Raw genomic sequence first — 20,878 nt, forward strand, 5'->3', positions numbered from 1 at the left:
ACCGTTACACATATCACTTATGTGAACCAGAAAAAAATGGGAGTGGAGGAATGGGAAGAAAAGCAAGAAAACAGAGGCAGTGAAGGTTGAGTTAAATATTTAAATAATTTATTATAAAGTCTAATGGAAAAAGGTGAGGCTTCAGGGAGAGTCCATTCTAAGTTACAGGGACTCAGAAATCAAAAGGGCTATCTCCAAAATAAATTAGACCATTGAATTAGAATTAACTTAATGTCTCAGCAAAATCTGGGAGTTAGGAATAGGGTCAGTGAAAAAGAATTAAGAGATTTATAAAACTTTTTTTCAAATAATAATAGGGAAATATGATCTAATTAGGAAGGGCAGGGAAAGTGCAGGTAACCATTTAATGGAATGGAAAATCAAGATAGAACTTCCAAATTAATAAGGGTGGACTGGAGTATGTAACAACTTGATAAAAATCATAAAAATAACAAAAATCAAGGGCAGAAACAAAAATGTAAAATAAATAAAACTCAAGGAATGAAGTACAATAGTCCTTACATCAAATGTGTATGGACTAAATTCTGGCAATAAATAAATTTTGAAAAGTAAAGGCTTCATGGGCAAAGGAATGGCAAAAATTAGCAAATAAAATTAGAATCACAATGCATTCCATACCCTGGAGATTCTGATTTAATTGGTATGGGATGTGCTTCAGGAGTTGATTATATCTCTATCTATTATCTGTCTGTGTATCTATCTGTCTATCTATTTATCTACCTATCTATCTCTTAAAATTTTATGTGTGCAATACAGTATTGTTCATTATAGGCACAATGTTATACAGAATATCTTTAGAACTTAATCATTTTGGGGCACCTGGGTGGCTTAGTCAGTTAAATATCTGACTTCGGCTCAGGTCATGGTCTCTCGGTTCACGAGTTTGAGCCCTGTACATGCTCTCTCTCTCTCTCTCAAAAATAAATATAAAAACATTTAAAAAATTAAAAAAAGAACTTAATCATCTTGCATAACCGAAATTTTATATCCATTTCTTCCAACCCCTAGTGACTGCCATCTACTCTCCTCTTCTGTGTGTTCTGTCTCTCTCTCTCTCTCTCTCTCTCTCTCTCGAGAGGGTGCAAGTGAGCAAGGGGCAGAGAGAGAGAGAAAGAGGGAGAAGTGGGGCTCATCCGGGGCTCATGTTTTATCTGATGCGGGGCTCATGCTTACCCAAAGTGGGGCTCAAGCTCACCCGATGTGGGACTCGAACTCCCCAACTGTGAGATCATGACCTGAGCCAAAGTCAGATGCTTAACGACTGAGCCACCCAGGCACCCCTGTGTGTTCTCTTTTTATATGAATTACAAAATTTAAGCAAAAAAATGGTTTGATAAAATTGGTCTTTTTGATGGTTTGAAACATGGGATCTATGTTGGTAAGGTCTTTGAGATGTCTTTAATTCACTAGTCGGATTTGTGCTGACTCAAAAAGCCATTGCAATACAATACTCTTAGTTGACATTTATAGCTATAATAAGATTTCCTTTAAAAAACATTTCACTGAGGTATGAATGATATACAAAAAGCTGTACATATTTAGTGTATACAGCTTGATGGGTTTGGAGATAAATATACGTTGAGAAACCATCACCACAATCTTTGCCATGAACATATCCATTTCCTCCAGAAGTTTCTTTCCTTCCTTCCTTTATCCCATCCCTTCTCTCTAATTAAATACAAAACTGAACCAACAGGGCTAACTCCAGATTTAAAAGCGCTCCCTCTAGCAACACCCTTGTCAAGAGAATTAGAAGCACAAGTGATTTAATCATCCAACTGTTCTAATGATCATGTTATGCTTAGCACGATTAGATGGCACTCCATCTGATCATATTCAGTCAGTCAAGGAATCCTGTTTGTCTCCACCCACTCCTTAAAGGTAACTGAACACAAACCCTGTTCCTCTTCTGGGGCACTTTGCTGGTTGGAAGAGCTTCCATCAATTCTTGATTTTACTTGCAAACCATTATTTTAAGAATATCAAATACAGAAAATGCTATGTGGTGACTCCTACTATACCATCAGCAGGGATGTTGTCCAGCATGTGATTTGTTTGTACTGGTGAACGACTTGATGAATTTTTAGGCAAAACGATGTACAATCCTCCTATGACTTACACAATGGCATTTCTAGAAAGTCCAAATGCACATTAACGTGCAAGGATACTTAGATGTAGAACTGAATTGGTTGTACCTTCAAAATCTGAAAACAGATTTTCCACCCATATTCATGACCAGTTCATGGCAGAGCAGTGACATGCTTACAGTTAGCCTGCTTGATGTGGTCACTGTCAACCTCAGCCTTCATTCACCATGTAAACCAACAGGGCGAACTGCGGGTTTCACATGGCTGTGCTGGGTGGTCACATCCTTTTTGGGATCCAGTGGTTTAGTTGATGCCAGGAGCGCATGGCTGTCGTGTTGAGGTTATGGGTCTCAGGATCGGATGGCACTGCACCTGATGAAACCAATTCCATCAGGAAGTTCTAGAAGTCTCTGCCCGCTCCGTGGGGGTGATGGAATATAAGCCCGGTGCCTGTTCTCAAACACTGTGCTGGTTGGAAGAGTCGAAACCAGGTGGACACCCACAGTGTTCTGGCAGCCCCCGAAGCCCCCAGGGGCCGCCATCATGCCCCCGTCAGCTCTCGGGGTGGCTGTGGTGTGCATGATCAACATGAACAGGAGCATGGAAGCCCACAGTATCCTCCAGAAGAGAGGGTTCAGCGTGCGCTCTTTTGGAGCCATGTCTCTGGTGAGGCTCCCAGGACCCACACGCTGTCGTCCGCATCCCATGAGGTACGATTTCTCCACAAGGTACATGCACATGTATGACGACCTCTCCAGGAAAGACCCGGAATGCTACCGCGGCAACGGAATCCTGCGCGTCTTGGAGAGGAAGGAGAGAATCAAGCCTCACCCAGAAAGGTTTCAGGAGTGCAGCGACTCCTTCGAAGTCATTTTCACCTGCGAGGAGAGGGTATACGACCGAGTGGTGCAAGAGCTGTGTGCCAGGGAGCAGGTGACCTTCCGGGCTGTGCACGTGATGGATGTGGACATCGAGGACACCTGGGAGGAGGCCACCTTCGGGCGTTCCTTATCTGTGAGCTGTGCCAGAGCAGCAGGCAGACGACATGGAAGACAGTCTGGATCAGCTGCTGCAGGCAGCAGAGGAGAAAACAGGAAAGAGCATTCTTCACACGGTCTGCTTTTACTGACGGTCATGGCTGGATTTGGTCCCTTGCTCATTAAGAACTTGTGCGTGGGGTTTCGGATCCGTCTGTATTTTCTGTGAGAATAGGTTTCAACTCCTTTTTCATGAACTTCTGTTTGTATGATTTTTAGGTATATACCACTGGGGAAGAGATATGAGCAAGAAAAAGCATTTTTTTGGGAGTCGGGGACAAGGCGTAATAGTCATGGAAACAGTCCAAACTTGGGCATATGTTCTAGGTACTTGGTGCACAAGAAGTAATTCAGCGCCATTGTGGATCTGTGAGGAAGTTGCTGTCATGGCCTGTGTTTTGCAGATGAGCAAGTCAAAGTTTGTTTTTTTTTTTTTATTTTTTTTTCAACGTTTATTTATTTTTTTTGGGACAGAGAGAGACAGAGCATGAACGGGGGAGGGGCAGAGAGAGAGGGAGACACAGAATCGGAAACAGGCTCCAGGCTCTGAGCCATCAGCCCAGAGCCCGATGCGGGGCTTGAACTCACGGACTGCGAGATCTTGACCTGAGCTGAAGTCGGACGCTTAACTGACCGTGCCACCCAGGCGCCCCGCAAGTCAAAGTTTATAATGGAGTGCTGGACAAGTGATTTGTTGAAGGATATTCAGCAAACAAACAATATGGTCTGGGCCATCACTGTTTCCCCAGCCTTCTTTCTGGAGGCTCTGGGGGAGAATTAATTTCCTTGCCTTTTCTAACTTCTAGAAACCACCCACCCATGTTCCTTGGCTCAAGGTCCCCTTCTACCATCTTCAGAGTCAGCCATGTCAAGTTGAATCATTTCACATGACATCATTTCTGCCTCCCTCTTTCACATTTAAGGACCCTTATAATTACACTGGACTCACCCAGAAAATTCAGACTGATCTCCCAATTTTAAGGTCAGCGGTGTTAAAAAGAATGCCACAGGCCCAAGGTGGTGTTGCTTGCACCCTGGACTGCAAACCAAGACTTAATTGAAATTTTCAATTTCTCCAGGAGTGGACTTATAAATCGGTCTGGAATTTTGTACTCAGTACGAATGGGATAATCTGTTATGTGGGTCCTCTCCATCTCCCAAAGGAAGATGAGGTCATCCACCTAATAAGACTCCCTCCCATTCCCACTGAGGGAGGGGGACTTTGCCTGAAACAGTTGTTTCTTTTATTTTGCTAATAACTTTTTGCCTCATTGTCCTTCCTATAAAAACCTTGCATGTGTATAACTCCTTGGACCTTCCTTCTACTCTGTACATGGGATGCTACCTAATTCATGAATTGAGTAATAAAGCCAATTAGATCTTTACAATGTAGTGGTTTGAATTTTTGTTATTTAACAGTAGATTAGGAAACTTAATCCCATCTGTACATATTACTTTTAAATTGTACCGCTTACAAAATTTGAGAGTGTTGCCTCTGGAAATAGATTGGAATGAAACAATTAGAGGTCTCTAGGAAAGTAAACGTGGAAGTCTCTTCACTGGCATAAATTATGAGGAGCCCTTTGGATTTCATTAAACACAAACAAAACGTAGTATGTTAGAATTAGAAGTATAGGCTATATCACTTGTTAAAGAAACAATTTCCTCTTGCTTATTTTGAATGCTATATTATAAGGGTTTTTTCTTTAGATTTTTAAAATGTTTATTCATTTTTTGAGAGAGAAATGGGGGGAGGGGCAGAGAGAGAGGGAGACGCAGAACCTGAAGCAGCTCCAGGCTCTGAGCTGTCAGCACAGAGACTGACACGGGCTTGACTATTGGGTTTAACAATCCTGCATCAATGTCCACTTAATTCTTAGTCCAACTGGTACACCTTGAAGGGTAGAAAAGAATTTTTCCTTCTTTTCACTAATAACTTTTTAGAAGAGCATGAAATATGGGGAACTATGGGGAACTAGCTATGATAATATACTTGTATGTATTTATATCAAAAGACACATTTTTCTGAAGGTGGGATTATTTTCTTCTTCCTGTCTTTGTTATATGATTAAAAACAATAATGTACAAGATTGGTTTTATAATCAGTTAGAATATAAAGTTATTTCCAAGTTGAAAAAAGTTCCCACCCTACAGTCAGGATGAGCAAAACCAAATAAAATTACTTATAAAAGAATATAAAGAAAGCAGGAGAATTTTTCTTCTAGCAATCATAAATGTGGACTTTTGGTGACCAAGCATTACTAGGTGGCAAATGAAATAAAAATGGGCCACAAATGTCAAGAATCATATGTGATCTACAAATTGTGCATGGACATTTAGGAACCCTTAGGAAAAATGAAAACTCATTGTGACTCCAGATTTTGAATCTCGGAGTGCCTGGGTGGCTCGATTGGTTAAGCTTCCAACTCTTGGTTTCAGTTCAGGTTATGACCTCATGGTTCATGAATATGAGCCCTGAGTCAGGCTCGGAGCTGATAGAGAGTAGCCTGCCTGGGATTCTCTCTCTCTCTGTCTCTCTCTCTCTCTCTCTCTCTGCCTGTTACCCACTCTCTCTCTTTCTCTTAAGATAAATAAACTTAAACAAAAAAAAAATATGAATCTCATGACCAATCCTGGGATGAATATAACTGTAACATCATCCTTCACATGAAAAAAAAATTGAAAGTCATCTTTGCGTATTGCATGTGTTCATACTGCAGATTGAAAATAAGTTTACTATCTATTAATTTAATTACATTAAACATTTTTAATGTTTATTTTTGAGACAGCAAGAGAGTGAGAGAGAGGGAGACACAGAATCTGAAGCAGGCTCCAGTCTCTGAGCTGTCAGCACAGAGTCTGACACAGGGCAGAAACCCATGAACTGTGAGATCATGACCTGAGCTGAAGTTGACGCTTAACCAACAAGCCACCCAAGCAACCCTAATTTAATTATATTTAATGCCAGTGAAGGGATTAAAAGAGGCCTGTAGCAATGCTGGTTTAGCTGGGAAAGCTTTTTTTAGTGAAACATCATAAATGTGAACACTCAATGTGGGATGGAGATCCAAGCAGGTGGGAGGAGTGTGAGAGAAAATAGTCAGGAGAAGGCTAGGGAGGGGGAATGGCACTTAGGGATCTGGGATCCAGGCCATGTGGAAGAAGGCAAGGGTGATGGAAACAGCTGTGTCCCTGGGGTCCTGATGTAACTACCTCCCTCAAGAGGTCTCATGAAAGAATATAAACAGCCCAATGCCCAGCTCCTCAACAAGCTGAATGTCATCTCCAAAGAGCTGGTGAGTGAATTAGATGTGTGTGTGGAGGGGAAGATTCCAAGATCAAGATAAGGATTGGGCTGGTGTTATGTTCCGAGCAGGCCAGATGAGACAGGACTCTCATGCACTAAGAATGGTAAAAGACCAGAAACACCAATCTGTCTGGTTAGAGCAGAAGTGGAGAGGAGGTCTGGGAAGCTATATGGGCAGGTGAGGTTAATGAAGGGTGCTAAATAAAGAGAAGTAATCAATATGTGGCAAGTGCTATAGTGAATTGACTAAACATGAGAAAACAGAAATGACACAGACTTACTTCAAATCTTTCTTGGAAAACAAGACAAGAGCCCAGAGAATGACTGGGATTTCTGCTGGGCTTCCCAAATCATGGTTTGGGAAGTAGACCAGGACACCTCAGGCAGGTGTGAGAAGGGAACTATGGGAGAGCAGCATTGAGTGGGACATTTAGGATGAACCAAACAGGCAAACCAAACAGGCAAATTCTCAACCTCTGAGCCACCTGGCTTCTCTCTTTGGCTCCAATTAATAAAATGTCTTCTGCTTCTCCCTTTCCCCAAATCCATGACCATCATTGGCTTCCATAATATGCCCCCCTCTCCAGCTCTGCCTTTGTTGATTTATGTCTTCCATGGCCTCTTCCTTCTTGCCATTTTTCTCCTTTCCTTTCACAATCAGGTCTGTGGGGTACATACCTGCCCTCACATACCTCTGATGCCACCCCACTGGTTTTCCTGCAGGAGATCAGCTGCCCTCACCAGAGAGAACCTTCTCATAGAGCAGCCATATGCTCTATAGGAGACAGTGCCCTGACCTAGGCCCGCTGAGTGGACTCCTTTGATTGGTGACTCTGATAGCAAACACTTTCTCCCAGCACCTGAAGGGTGGAAATTCGAGATGATTTTTCCCCCCCCAGAATGAAAAATCAGGGGCACCAAGAGGGTAACTGGAGTGGAAGAAATAATGTTCATGAACATAAGATATACCTTAGCTACTAAGTTAGATATTTTAAACTACCCCTTCACTAGGGGGAATTAACATTTATCTCCAGTTCTTCAACCTATCTGCTTATGAAGTTGATTTTCTCTGAAACCATGAGCACAGATCTCAGGCAAATTCCCATTTTTTCCTATTTCCCCAGTTTGTAATATGGTGTCTAAAAAATAGTTACTGCTTCCTAAATGACTGAGTGAATGAATGAATGTACACTAAGAACTAATTGATAAAATTTCCACTTTTCATTCTTCCAAATATTATGGACATCCTTTCCCAACAATAATGCCTTATTTTCCAAATTCAATCATTTCTAAACTTAGTTTCCTAAGTTGTGAACATGAGCAGTGCCTCATTCAGGTACACACAGGTTCTGTCAATGTTACTTCTTAAAGGTCTGTTGACTCTCGTCACAAGTGAGCCAACTGAATGTGGTGAAGTCAGAGAGATATCAAATCTCATTTTCATCAATTAGGCCAAATCTGCCTGTATAAACACCTACCCTACTTTCTTCAGTATTCCCTATGCAAAGCTACCTGGAGCTGAATAAACACTGTTCAGTGAACAGGCTATGTTTTGATTTGAATACCCACATTTTCTTGTTTCCCTCCTTTTTCATTCTTTTCCTTATGTTAAACTACCTACCAAAAGGTCAAGTTCAAGTTCAATAAACACCTTATTTACAGCCTTTTCAGATGCATATAATGATTTCCTTTGTATATTCATAATCCTCTGATTGAGGGGAAAATACAATAATATGTTTTATTTGGTTAGCTGGGGATATATACATGTCAATTAGACTATTACTTATTGAGGTAGAGAACATGTCCTATTGACTTTTTATGTTTCTTATTGTTTGCATGTTCAGAGAAGATGAAGAGTATGCGATATGCCAAAAGCTCCTTGTGACTTCACAAGGAATATTACAAGAAAATCTGTATTTTCATTTCTGTCAATGAATCAAAGGTGATGTCTCTGATAGTCTCCACAGGTATGATTTCCTTAAACCACACTGGTATTAGCCACACAATCTTCCACTTCCTGGGCATCCCTGGGCTAGAGGACCAGCATGTGTGGATTTCCATCCCCTTCTTCATTTCCTATGTCATTGCCCTGCTTGGGAACAGCCTGCTCATCTGCATTATCCTCACAAAGCACAGCCTCCACGAACCCATGTACCTCTTCCTCTGCATGCTGGCCGGAGCAGACGTTGTCCTCTCCACGTGCACAGTACCTCAGGCCTTGGCCATCTTCTGGTTCCGTGCTGGGGAGATCTCCCTGGATCGATGCATCACTCAGTTCTTCATTATCCACTGCACTTTCATCTCTGAGTCAGGGATCTTGCTGGTGATGGCGTTTGACCGCTACATTGCCATATGCTACCCACTGAGATACACCACTATTCTTACACATGCACTCATTGGGAAAATCGGTGTGACCATCTTCCTGAGAAGTTTTTGTATGATCTTCCCCATAATATTTCTTTTGAAAAGATTGACTTTCTGCCAAAATAAGATTATTCCACACACCTATTGTGAACACATTGGCTTGGCCAAATATGCTTGTAATGACATTAGCGTGAACATCTGGTATGGACTTTTTGTCATCGTGTCTACAGTGGTCTTAGATGTCCTGTTAATTTTTGTTTCATATCTGCTGATTCTCCATGCTGTCTTCCACATGCCTTCACAAGATGCTCGCCACAAAGCTCTTAACACATGTGGCTCCCATGTCTGCATCATTGTCCTCTTTTATGGCCCTGCGATCTTCACAACCCTTACTCAGCGGTTTGGACGCCACATTCCACCTCATATTCACATATTATTGGCTAATGTCTGCATTCTGGTTCCACCTATGCTGAATCCCATCATTTATGGGATTAAGACCAAGCAAATCCGAGAGCAGGTGGTTCACATATTTTTTCCAAAGCAGAAATGACTTTGGAAGAGGAACAGTATTTTCAGCACCTCTAGTTCTCCATGATGTGGTCTGAGGAAGCAGTGGGTGGAAACACTAATGGCAAGCTGAACTACTAGGAAGTAGCCTAGTGAATTCTGTTTCTGGGGCAGGTTCACCAGGGAGGTGAGAGGACTTAACATCTTCTGTCAAAGCAACAGAGAGAGCCATGCCATGTTTGACTGAACAGGCTACCTCCTGAACAGAGCCTGTGGCTGGACATATGAATTTCCAGAGTCATGTGTCCTTATGTCACTAGTCTGATTTTTGGTTATAGATGAAATTGCTGGGAAGGAAAAATTCTTGCTTTGCCCTTGAAGGTGTTCCAGCTGGAGTAAGAATTAAGTTGACTTGAGTTAGTTAACAGAAGAAAAAAAAAAGTTTTATTATGTGTGTACAGAAGCCCAATAATGAAATTGAGACCTAAAGAAATGACAAAGGCAGGTAGTTTTTATACTTTTTAGACAACGGGACAATACATCTGTGAAGAATTGACAGTATAAAGAAAACAGGTATTTGGGAGCTTAAATTAGTAGGGAATTCTAAGCAGAACTAAGGCTGAGGTAGTAGATTAGAAAAGGAGAACAAAGATTTGTTTCTACAGTGTTCTCAACTTTAAAATACCTTTCTCTGGTGATAAGGATGTCTTTGTACTTCTTGGCACTGGGAGGATATTTTTCACATGGATGATTTGTTTTCTACTTTCAGGGGGACAGATAAGGGTCTGAGTGTCCTTGCATTGACTGTTTTAAAAGTAGTTTTTATTGAAAATAATTAATGTGCCAAAGTGGCACATTTTGGGGCACCCTCCCTTGGCCCCTATAAAAAGGGGTATTGCTCTGGTCTTGGAAGTTGTTAAATTATTCCTCACTGAATTCATGTCCTCTGAGACATCTTGTGATATCCCTGGACAATCACATACAAACGGCCCAATGTTTCAGTTATGCAGGACAAAAGACTTCTGGAGATCTTACGGACAGCGTGGTGATGAGAGTTAATAATACTTCATTGCCTAGGGGCACCTGATTAGGTGTCTGACTCTTGATTTTGGTGCAGGTCATGATCTCATGGGCTTGTGAGTTTGAGTCCCACATTAGCCTCTATGCTGACAGCGTGGAGCCTGCTTGAGATTCTCTCTGTCTCTCTCTTTCTCAAAACAAACAAACAAACAAATAAATAAATTTAAAAAACCTATTGCATATTTGATATTTGCTAAGAGATTTGACTTTAAGTGTTCTCACCCCCCTCACTCAAATTGCAGCTATGAAAGGTGAATGATATGTTAATTAGCTTGATTGTGGCAATCATTCACACATAATGTATACATATGTCAAAATTTCACATTGTATACCTTAAATATATAAATTTTTACCTGTCAATTATACTTTAATGAAGCAGGAAAAAAGAACTCATCTCAAATACGACAATTAGATTTGTTAAATATTTGGTATGCATCTGTCCATATTTTCTGTATGTATCTTTATGTATCTGTGTAAAAATAATAAAAAAATATAAACATACTCATAAATATAGACAGACACATATGTAGTTGTATCTTTGGAAAAGGTGGAATATTGGGACTCCTAGATGGCTCAGTGGGTTAAGTGTCCAACTTTGGCTCAGGTCATGATCTCACTGCTCATGGGTTTAAGCCCTGTGTTAGGCTCTGGGCTGACAGCTCAGAGCCTGGAGCCTGATTTGGATTCTGTGTCTGCCTCTCTCTCTCTGCCCTTCCCTCACTTGTGCTCTCCCTCTCACTCAAAAATAAATAAATAAACATTAAAAAAGGAAAAGGTTGGGGCGCCTGGGTGGCGCAGTCGGTTAAGTGTCCGACTTCAGCCAGGTCACAATCTCGCGGTCCATTAGTTCGAGCCCTGCGTCGGGCTCTGGGCTGATGGCTCAGAGCCTGGAGCCTGTTTCAGATTCTGTGTCTCCCTCTCTCTCTGCCCCTCCCCCGTTCATGCTCTGTCTCTCTCCGTCCCAAAAATAAATAAACGTTGAAAAAAAAAATTAAAAAAAAAAAAAAGGAAAAGGTGGAATATTAACTATAGCAGTCTATAAGATACCATCATTTAACTTGTTCATGACCTACATCAGTAAGTTGTGAAAGGACCATTGGTAAGTATTAATCCCTAAAAAGGGAAAAGAAATTGTTTGTAGAATACTGGTCACAGACACTGGAAATTGTCTTCCCACTCTTGACCAGGGATAATCCTACTGATATGACGTTGACTCTTGGCCAGAGGAAATGGGGGGACCCTGTGATGCTCTAGAGAGCTGGCCTATTACAGCCAACACTTGAATAGTGGAACCACAACATGTGTTTTTACCAGTTACATTTATAGCAGCATGTTATTTTGGAAGGTAGAATAGAGTCTGTGCTAGACATAGGAGCCATTGCATGAGCCCAAGATGAGACCATTATTTTTGAAATGATGGATGTAATGGTGTACTGGAAAGACATTCCACAGAGATGGAGTCAAAACAACTCCTCAAACCCTCTTTGTATGAAACACAAATGCCTGACAATCACAGACATGGATGTGAACTCATGCTGAGATTGCCATCCTGAGTAGCAGCAAGTAAATGTTTGCTTTAAGAAGTTATTTCCCAGGATGCCTGGGTGGCTCAGTTGGTTGAGCATCCAACTCTTGAATTTTGGTTCAGGTCATGATCCCAGGGTTGTGGGACCAAGTGCTGCATCAGGCTCTGCACTGAATGTGGAGCCTGCTTGAGATTCTTTCTCTCTCCCCCTCTGTCCCTATCTCCCGCTCACACTTTTTCTCTCTCTCTCTCTAAAAAAAAGAAAAAATTAGTTGTTTCCCGTGTGTATTTTCCCTTCACTTACTCTGGGTCTTCGATTCCATAGTGCAGCCTGAATGCTCCTCACAAAAGCCAAATGTCATCCCATCTCCTTCCTGCTCCAACTTGCTTAAAAAAAAAAAATACTAGGCACTACCACCACTGTAAGCTATTGAATGAGTTACTTGTATAATGGATCCAAGTCATTTATATAAGAACACTCTTAGGATTAAAACATATTTAGGTATATATTGTTCAATAAACACACCTTAAACAAACAAAAGTTTGTAAATAAAGGAATAACTCAACAAACATTAAATTATGCCCACTATAAATTACCAGGACTAAGCTAAGGCCTGAGATAATCAGTATCACAGTCCCCTTTCTTAGGGAGTCCATAAACTAGAGTTGACAAAAATTAAGGGATTAAAACACAATGTGATAAATAATGTAGAAAGCACTGTGGGATAGGGTAGGACAGTCACTTCTGTGAGAAGTGCGAGTCTTCCAACTGTGAGAGAGAGAACTCTTCCTGCATATTCCTGTGCTGAATGTGGACAAGTACCTAGAATTAGCCAGGTCAAGGGCTTGACAATAGGAAGTGGCCAATCTGAATAGTGGCAAGGTGAGGAAAGCAGTGTATGGAAGAGGAGGGGCAAGAGACATTCCTGAAGAGATAGGAAGGAGGAGAGCAGGAAAGCCTTCAATATTGTAGGGAAGCAGCAATTTCCTCTGCCAGTCAAGGTCTTTCAACTGGACTAAGAATTAAATTGACAAGAGATAGATTAACAGGAAAAAAATCTGAAGTTTTATTATATGTGTACAGAGGCCAAGTAATGAAATTGAGACCTCAGTAAATAACGAAGGCAGGTAGTTTTTATACTTTTAAACAAAGAGACAATATATTTGTGAGGAGTTAACAGGACAAAGAAAACTTTGGGAGCTTCAATTTGGAAGGAATTTGAAACAGCACTTGGGCTGGGGAGGTTAATTAGTAAAATGTAACAAGGGTTGTTTATACAGACTTCTCAGCTCAAATTCCCACCTCTAGTGATAAGGATGTCTCTTTACCCTCTGGTACAGGGAGGGTATCTTTCACATGGAAGATTGATTTATTATTTCCTGGAAGCAAGGGGTGGTGGTGGTGATGTCAGCGTGTTCTTTTGTATTGGCTGTTCTCAAGTAAATTTTACTTAAAATCATCAATGTGCCAAAGTGGTGCATTTTGGAGCGGCCTGCCCTTGGCCACTACAATAAGAAGGAGTTCAAAACATGCCATCCCAACATATACCACTGTGGAATACTGATTATTTTGTGCTTAAGGTGCTCAAGAAACAGAAGATACAACAAGAATTCTCTGAATTACCCCTTCCTACCTAAAAAGTAGCTATATAATTTCCCTTGAGAAAAGTGCCCTTTCTGTTCCAGAAAGGGAAGAACATACTCATCCCCAGAGACTGGGAATCTATGCTGAAATGGATCTGTACAAACTTACTAAAAAAACCCTTGTATTCTGCCACTTCCTGTATCCCTTCCCCAGATAGCTTTTAGTCACATCACCACATTTCCTGCCCCCAGCCCAAACCCTTTGTCTTCCCATTCCTTTTCTTTCTTTTCTTTTCTTTTCTTTTCTTTTCTTTTCTTTTCTTTTCTTTTCTTTTCTTTTCTTTTCTTTTCTTCTTTCCTTTTCTTTCTTGTTATTTTATTTTATTATTTTTAAATTTACATCAAAGTTAGCATAAAGTGCAACAATGATTTCAGGGGTAGATTCCTTAATGCTCCAACCAGCTTCTGGTTTAATTGATTTGTTCTACTGTTTTTTTGGTTTCGCTAACATTAATTTCTGCTCTAATCTTTATTATTTCCTGTCTTCTGCTGGTGTTGGGTTTTATTTGCTGTTCTTTTTCCAGCTCTTTAAGGTGTAAGGTTAGGTTGTGTATCTGAGATCTTTCTTCCTTCTTTTTTTTTTTTTTATTATATGAAATTTATTGTCAAATTGGTTTCCATACAACACCCAGTGCTCATCCCAAAAGGTGCCCTCCTCAATACCCATCACCCACCCTCTCCTCCCTCCCACCCCCCATCAACCCTCAGTTTGTTCTCAGTTTTTAACAGTCTCCCATGCTTTGGCTCTCTCCCACTCTAACCTCTTTTTTTTTTTTTTTCTTTTTTCCTCCCCCTCCCCCATGGGTTCCTGTCAAGTTTCTCAGGATCCACATAAGAGTGAAACCATATGGTATCTGTCTTTCTCTGTACGGCTTATTTCACTTAGCATCACACTCTCTAGTTCCATCCACGTTGCTACAAAAGGCCATATTTCATTTTTTCTCATTGCCACATAGTATTCCATTGTGTATATAAACCACAATTTCTTTATCCATTCATCAGTTGATGGACATTTATGCTCTTTCCATAATTTGCCTATTGTTGAGAGTGCTGCTATGAACATTGGGGTACAAGTGCCCCTATGCATCAGTACTCCTGTATCCCTTGGATAAATTCCTAGCAGTGCTATTGCTGGGTCATAGGGTAGGTCTATTTTTAATTTTCTGAGGAACCTCCACACTGCTTTCCAGAGCGGCTGCACCAATTTGCATTCCCACCAACAGTGCAAGAGGGTTCCCGTTTCTCCACATCCTCTCTAGCATCTATAGTCTCCTGATTTGTTCATTTTGGCCACTCTGACTGGCGTGAGGTGATACCTGAGTGTGGTTTTGATTTGTATTTCCCTGATAAGGAGCGACGCTGAACATCTTTTCTTGTGCCTGTTGGCCATCCGGATGTCTTCTTTAGAGAAGTGTCTATTCATGTTTTCTGCCCATTTCTTCACTGGGTTATTTGTTTTTCGGGTGTGGAGTTTGGTGAGCTCTTTATAGATTTTGGATACTAGCCCTTTGTCCGATATGTCATTTGCAAATATCTTTTCCCATTCCGTTGGTTGCCTTTTAGTTTTGTTGGTTGTTTCCTTTGCTGTGCAGAAGCTTTTTATCTTCATAAGGTCCCAGCAATTCACTTTTGCTTGTAATTCCCTGCCTTTGGGGATGTGTCGAGTAAGAGATTGCTACGGCTGAGGTCAGAGAGGTCTTTTCCTGCTTTCTTCTCTAAGGTTTTGATGGTTTCCTGTCTCACATTCAGGTCCTTTATCCATTTTGAGTTTATTTTTGTGAATGGTGTGACAAAGTGGTCTAGTTTCAACCTTCTGCATGTTGCTGTCCAGTTCTCCCAGCACCATTTGTTAAAGAGGCTGTCTTTTTTCCATTGGATATTCTTTCCTGCTTTGTCAAAGATGAGTTGGCCATACATTTGTGGGTCTAGTTCTGGGGTTTCTATTCTATTCCATTGGTCTATGTGTCTGTTTTTGTGCCAATACCATGCTGTCTTGATGATGACAGCTTTGTAGTAGAGGCTAAAGTCTGGGATTGTGATGCCTCCTGCTTTGGTCTTCTTCTTCAAAATTCCTTTGGCTATTCGGGGCCTTTTGTGGTTCCATATGAATTTTAGGATGGCTTGTTCTAGTTTCGAGAAGAATGCTGGTGCAATTTTGATTGGGATTGCATTGAATGTGTAGATAGCTTTGGGTAGTATTGACATTTTGACAATATTTATTTTTCCAATCCATGAGCAGGGAATGTCTTTCCATTTCTTTAAATCTTCTTCAATTTCCTTCATAAGCTTTCTATAGTTTTCAGCATACAGATCCTTTACATCTTTGGTTAGATTTATTCCTAGGTATTTTATGCTTCTTGGTGCAATTGTGAATGGGATCAGTTTCTTTATTTGTCTTTCTGTTGCTTCATTGTTAGTGTATAAGAATGCAACTGATTTCTGTACATTGATTTTGTATCCTGCAACTTTGCTGAATTCATGTATCAATTCTAGCAGACTTTTGGTGGAGTCTATCAGATTTTCCATGTATAATATCATGTCATCTGCAAAAAGCGAAAGCTTGATTTCATCTTTGCCAATTTTGATGCCTTTGATTTCCTTTTGTTGTCTGATTGCTGATGCTAGAACTTCCAGCACTATATTAAACAACAGCGGTGAGAGTGGGCATCCCTGTCGGGTTCCTGATCTCAGGGAAAAAGCTCTCAGTTTTTCCCCGTTGAGGATGATGTTAGCTGTGGGCTTTTCATAAATGGCTTTTATGATCTTTAAGTATGTTCCTTCTATCCTGACTTTCTCGAGGGTTTTTATTAAGAAAGGATGCTGAATTTTGTCAAAGGCCTTTTCTGCATCGATTGACAGGATCATATGGTTCTTATCTTTTCTTTTATTAATGTGATGTATCACATTGATTGATTTGCGAATGTTGAACCAGCCCTGCATCCCAGGAATGAATCCCACTTGATCATGGTGAATAATTCTTATATGCTGTTGAATTCGATTTGCTAGTATCTTATTGAGAATTTTTGCATCCATATTCATCAGGGATATTGGCCGGTAGTTCTCTTTTTTTACTGGGTCTCTGTCTGGTTTAGGGATCAAAGTAATACTGGCTTCATAGAATGAGTCTGGAAGTTTTCCTTCCCTTTCTATTTCTTGGAATAGCTTGAGAAGGATAGGTATTATCTCTGCTTTAAACGTCTGGTAGAACTCCCCTGGGAAGCCATCTGGTCCTGGACTCTTATTTGTTGGGAGATTTTTGATAACTGATTCAATTTCTTCGCTGGTTATGGGTCTGTTCAAGCTTTCTATTTCCTCCTGATTGAGTTTTGGAAGAGTGTGGGTGTTCAGGAATTTGTCCATTTCTTCTAGGTTGTCCAATTTGTTGGCATATAATTTTTCATAGTATTCCCTGATAATTGTTTGTATCTCTGAGGGATTGGTTGTAATAATTCCATTTTCATTCATGATTTTATCTATTTGGGTCATCTCCCTTTTCTTTTTGAGAAGCCTGGCTAGAGGTTTGTCAATTTTGTTTATTTTTTTCAAAAAACCAACTCTTGGTTTCGTTGATCTGCTCTACAGTTTTTTTAGACTCTATATTGTTTATTTCTGCTCTGATCTTTATTATTTCTCTTCTTCTGCTGGGTTTGGGGTGTCTTTGCTGCTCTGCTTCTATTTCTTTTAGGTGTGCTGTTAGATTTTGTATTTGGGATTTTTCTTGTTTCTTGAGATAGGCCTGGATCGCAATGTATTTTCCTCTCAGGACTGCCTTCGCTGCATCCCAAAGCATTTGGATTGTTGTATTTTCATTTTCGTTTGTTTCCATATATTTTTTAATTTCTTCTCTAATTGCCTGGTTGACCCACTCGTTCGTTAGTAGGGTGTTCTTTAACCTCCATGCTTTTGGAGGTTTTCCAGACTTTTTTCTGTGGTTGATTTCAAGCTTCATAGCATTGTGGTCTGAAAGTATGCATGGTATAATTTCAATTCTGGTAAACTTATGAAGGGCTGTTTTGTGACCCAGTATGTGATCTATGTTGGAGAATGTTCCATGTGCACTCGAGAAGAAAGTATATTCTGTTGCTTTGGGATGCAGAGTTCTAAATATATCTGTCAAGTCCATCTGATCCAATGTCTCATTCAGGGCCCTTGTTTCTTTATTGACCGTGTGTCTAGATGATCTATCCATTTCTGTAAGTGGGGTGTTAAAGTCCCCTGCAATTATCACATTCTTATCAATAAGGTTGCTTATGTTCATGAGTAGTTGTTTTATATATTTGGGGGCTCTGGTATTCGGTGCATAGACATTTATAATTGTTAGCTCTTCCTGATGAATAGACCCTGTAACTATTATATAATGTCCTTCTTCATCTCTTGTTACAGCCTTTAATTTAAAGTCTAGTTTGTCTCATATAAGTATGGCTACTCCAGCTTTCTTTTGGCTTCCAGTAGCATGATAAATAGTTCTCCATCCCCTCACTCTCAATCTAAAGGTGTCCTCAGGTCTAAAATGAGTCTCTCGTAGACAGCAAATAGATGGGTCTTGTTTTTTTATCCATTCTGATACCCTATGTCTTTTGGTTGGTGCATTTAATCCATTTACATTCAGTGTTATTATAGAAAGATACGGGTTTAGAGTCATTGTGGTGTCTGTATGTTTTATGCTTGTAGTGTTGTCTCTGGTACTTTGTCTCACAGGGTCCCCCTTAGGATCTCTTGTAGGGCTGGTTTAGTGGTGACAAATTCCTTCAGTTTTTGTTTGTTTGGGAAGACCTTTATCTCTCCTTCTATTCTAAATGACAGACTTGCTGGATAAAGGATTCTCGGCTGCATATTTTTTCTGTCTAGCACACTGAAAATCTCGTGCCAATTCTTTCTGGCCTGCCAAGTTTCAGTAGAGAGATCAGTCACGAGTCTTATAGGTCTCCCTTTATATGTGAGGGCACGTTTACCCCTTGCTGCTTTCAGAATTTTCTCTTTATTCTTGTATTTTGCCAGTTTGACTATGATATGTCGTGCAGAAGATCGATTCAAGTTCCGTCTGAAGGGAGTTCTCTGTGCCTCTTGGATTTCAATGCCTTTTTCCTTCCCCAGTTCAGGGAAGTTCTCAGCTATTATTTCTTCAAGTACCCCTTCAGCACCTTTCCCTCTCTCTTCCTCCTCTGGGATACCAATTATGCGTATATTATTTCTTTTTAGTGTATCACTTAGTTCTCTAATTTTCCCCTCATACTCCTGGATTTTTTTATCTCTCTTTTTCTCAGCTTCCTCTTTTTCCATAACTTTATCTTCTAGTTCACCTATTCTCTCCTCTGCCTCTTCAATCCGAGCCGTGGTGGTTTCCATTTTGTTTTGCATTTCATTTAAAGCGTTTTTCAGCTCCTCGTGACTGTTCCTGAGTCCCTTGATCTCTGTAGCAAGAGATTCTCTGCTGTCCTCTATACTGTTTTCAAGCCCAGTGATTAATTTTATGACTATTATTCTAAATTCACTTTCTGTTATATTATTTAAATCCTTTTTGATCAGCTCATTAGCTGTTGTTATTTCCTGGAGATTCTTCTGAGGGGAATTCTTCCGCTTGGTCATTTTGGATAGTCTCTGGTTTGGTGAGGACCTGCAGGGCACTTCCCCTGTGCTGTGGTGTATAACTGGAGTTGGTGGGCGGAGTCGCAGTCAGACCTGATGTCTGCCCCCGGCCCACCGCTGGGGCCACAGTCAGACTGGTGTGTGCCTTCTCTTCCCCTCTCCTAGGGGCGGGATTCACTGTGGGGTGGCGTGGCCCGTCTGGGCTACTTGCACACTGCCAGGCTTGTGATGCTGGGGATCTGGTGTATTAGCTGGGGTGGGTAGGCAAGGTGCACAGTGGCAGGAGGGGCAGGCTTAGCTCGCTTCTCCTTAGGTAATCCACTTCGGGAGGGGCCCTTTGGCAGCGGGAGGGAGTCAGATCCGCTGCCGGAGGTTTGGCTCCTCCGCAGAAGCACAGAGTTGGGTGTTTGCGCGGAGCAAGGAAGTTCCCTGGCAGGAACTGGTTCTCTTTGGGGTTTTGGCTGGGGGATGGGCGGGGGAGATGGCACTGGCGAGCGCCTTTGTTTCCCACCAAACTGAGCTCTGTCATCCGGGGGCTCAGCAGCTCTCCCTCCCTTTGTCCTCCAGCCTTCCCGCTTTCTGAGCAGAGCTGTTAACTTTTGACCTCCCAGACGCTAAGTCACGCTTGCTGTCGGAACACAGTCAGTCCGGCCCCTCCGCTTTTGCCCGCCAGACTCGGGGGCTCTGCTTGGCCGGCGAGCCGCCCCTCTGCCCCGGCTCCCTCCCGCCAGTCCGTGGAGCGCGCACCGCCTTGCCGCCCTTCCTACCCTCTTCCGTGGGCCTCTCGTCTGCGCTTGGCTCCGGCGACTCCGTTCTGCTAATCCTCTGGAGGTTTTCTGGGTTATTTAGGCAGGTGTAGGTGGAATCTAAGTGATCAGCAGGACGCGCGGTGAGCCCAGCGTCCTCCTACGCCACCATCTTCCCAAGAGTCCCCTTTCTTCCTTCTTTAGGAAGGACTGGATTGCTATATACTTTCCTCTTATGACTGCTTTGTTGCATCCCAGAGGTTTTGGGTTGTGGTGTTATCATTTTCATCGGCTTCCATGTACTTTTTAACTTCCTCTTTAACTTCTTGGTTGACCCATTCATTCTTTAGTAGGATGTTCTTCAGTCTCCAAGTATTTGTTACCTTTCCAAATGTTTTCTTGTGTTTGATTTTGAGTTTCATAGCGTTGTGGTCTGAAAATATGCATGGTATGATCTTGATCTTTTTGTACTTGTTGAGGGCTGACTTGTGTCCAGTATGTGGTCTATTTTGGAGAACATTCCATGTGCACTGGAGAAGAATGTATATTTCACTGCTTTAGGATGAGATGTTCTGAATATATCTGTGTGTGTGTTTGTGTGTGTGTGTGTGTGTGTGTGTATATATATATATATATATATATATATATATATGGCCATTGTTTCCTTGTCGATTTTCTGTTTAGATGATCTGTCCATTGTTGTAAGTGGGGTGTTGAAGTCCCCTACTATTATGGTGTTATTATCAATGAGTTTCCTTATATTTGTGATTAATTGATTTATATATTTGGGTGCTCTCACATTTGGTGCATAAATGTTTACAATTGTTAGGTCTTGGTGGATAAACCCCTTAATTATAATATAATGCCTCTCTTCATCTCTTGTTACAATCTTTATTTTAAAGTCTAGATTGTCTGATATAAGTATGGCTACTCTGGCTTTCTTTTGTTGACCTTTAGCATGATAGATGGTTCTA

At 41.2% G+C, this 20,878-nt stretch overlaps 2 protein-coding genes across 2 annotated transcripts; both read left to right on the plus strand.

Moving 5' to 3' along the window:
* The first annotated feature begins 2,651 nt into the window (after positions 1-2,651).
* On the plus strand, positions 2,652-3,237 carry LOC123602412 (RNA polymerase II subunit A C-terminal domain phosphatase SSU72-like). Its single transcript, XM_045486903.1, is given in 3 exon segments — positions 2,652-3,108; positions 3,111-3,134; positions 3,137-3,237. Coding segments are annotated over 3 exon segments (582 nt in total).
* A 5,184-nt stretch (positions 3,238-8,421) lies between these two features.
* On the plus strand, positions 8,422-9,366 carry LOC123602413 (olfactory receptor 52B4-like). Its single transcript, XM_045486904.1, has one exon. The coding sequence runs from the start codon at positions 8,422-8,424 to the stop codon at positions 9,364-9,366; it is 945 nt and encodes a 314-aa protein (XP_045342860.1).
* The last annotated feature ends 11,512 nt before the right edge of the window (positions 9,367-20,878 follow it).

This window comes from Leopardus geoffroyi, chromosome D1 (genome assembly GCF_018350155.1).
Source record: "Leopardus geoffroyi isolate Oge1 chromosome D1, O.geoffroyi_Oge1_pat1.0, whole genome shotgun sequence".
Classification (NCBI taxonomy): Eukaryota; Metazoa; Chordata; class Mammalia; order Carnivora; family Felidae; genus Leopardus; species Leopardus geoffroyi.

Bases quoted from the DNA above. Each gene is read 5' to 3' on its own strand.
- LOC123602413 (XM_045486904.1), top strand. From the start codon at position 8,422: ATGATTTCCTTAAACCACACTGGTATTAGCCACACAATCTTCCACTTC.